Raw genomic sequence first — 1701 nt, 5'->3', positions numbered from 1 at the left:
CAAGATAGAAAAAATTTCACTATCGCCGAGATGCAATGCGTAGTTGCTGGAGAAGACGAAAAGTTTAGGGAGATTCGATCTCATACATTGCAAGTCGCCAACAAATATCAGTAGAGAATAAAGGATTGTCTTCATATTTTTTAATTTTTTGATTGATCAATTGAGGCATTTAGTTAAATTTAAGCAGAATTTGCGCTGAGTTGCTATAAAACTTGTTCTTACAACGTAGTTAAATTATATTTTGATTCTCTCCTTGTTCTTGCAATGATAGTAAATCATTGGAAATATTTTCGCTACAAAGAATAATTCATAATTTTTTAATCATTTTTATGAACTTTCTATATCTTACTCCGCCAAAGTATATCATTGAGCTGTAGAAGATGCTTTTTTTGTGAATTTGACCCTACATACCCATGTACCCATGTCAAAAATCATGGCCCCGCCAATGTGGCCACCATAGCGGAGACCTCTCGGCCGCCACCTTCATTGATTAAAACACCATGAGTAGAACCATACATGTTGAGCCATATCATCATAAGTAAAATTGTATGCTCGATGTGTCATGGCCCAGGGATTTTGAATTGACAAGCGCAACAAGCCGGTCAACATTATTCGCAAAAAGAAAGAAAAAAAACAAGCCGGTCAACATGAAAACAAAATTTAGTAGATGAAGTACATTTAGATCATGAAGGTGAGCATGAAGTTTGTTTAGCTAATCTCCCGCAAAAGAAAAAAGTTTGTTTAGCTAAGGTGGTAGACAAATAACCGGTGTCCGGCCGCTACCTTTAGTCGCCATCACATCACTGCTGCTCGCCATACGATCTAGTATGTTAGTGTGCACGGCAACGCAACCTAAGTACCTAACCAACACACTATTTATTTCGTGTGCCAAGTCACATATGTATGCACCACTGCAAGAGACCAACAGAAAATGTAGCTCGTTACCATTCCTCCTCCACTACGTGGTGCACCAGCAGCATGCATGCACGCGTTCGCCGCCGGCCGACACCTCCGAAAGACGTGTTCCCGCGCTCCACCGCAAGCACCATATAAGCAAACGAATCTACAGATCGATCCATCGACCGATATGGCTTTCTCCCCTGGCACATGGCCGGCGATCACTAGTACAATCTTGCTGGCATGGGCGGCGGCGGTGAGCGGCCGTGGCGTCGACGTGGGCGACATGCTGATGATGGACAGGTTCCTCCGGTGGCAGGCCACGCACAACCGGTCGTACCCGAGCGTGGGGGAGAAGCTGCGACGCTTCCACGTATACCGCGACAACGTGGAGTACATCGACGCCACCAACCGCCGCGGCAACCTCACCTACCAGCTCAGCGAGAACCAGTTCGCCGACCTCACCCGGGAGGAGTTCCTCGCCAAGTTCACATCTTACGACGGTGACGATCGCACCAAGGATGATAATGCAGTCATCACAACGGCCCAGGGCGCCAACGCCAACATGTGGTCGTCTGGCGGTGTCGATGTCTCCTTGGATCCGGCCAGCGTGGACTGGAGGGCCAAAGGAGCCGTGGTGCCGCCCAAGGCGCAAACCTCATCGTGTTGTAAGTAAACATCATCCATTTTCAACCTGATCAAGTGTTGACGTATAATGTCCTGCCTAGTCTCTTCCATCAGATTGGTCTTTTGGTTGCATTGGCTAGAGCATGCATTTCTACATGGTATCGGAGCCAATCTCTT

The 1701-nt window shown here is 46.8% G+C and overlaps 1 protein-coding gene across 1 annotated transcript; it reads left to right on the top strand.

Moving 5' to 3' along the window:
• Nucleotides 1-1087: 1087 nt before the first annotated feature.
• Nucleotides 1088-1695, top strand: LOC119345475 (chymopapain-like). The gene has a single exon (XM_037615537.1). The coding sequence runs from the start codon at nucleotides 1088-1090 to the stop codon at nucleotides 1571-1573; it is 486 nt and encodes a 161-aa protein (XP_037471434.1). The 3' UTR covers nucleotides 1574-1695.
• Nucleotides 1696-1701: the final 6 nt, after the last annotated feature.

This window comes from Triticum dicoccoides, unplaced genomic scaffold (assembly GCF_002162155.2).
Source record: "Triticum dicoccoides isolate Atlit2015 ecotype Zavitan unplaced genomic scaffold, WEW_v2.0 scaffold241250, whole genome shotgun sequence".
Classification (NCBI taxonomy): Eukaryota; Viridiplantae; Streptophyta; class Magnoliopsida; order Poales; family Poaceae; genus Triticum; species Triticum dicoccoides.
This window is presented reverse-complemented; position numbering and strand designations above follow the sequence as displayed.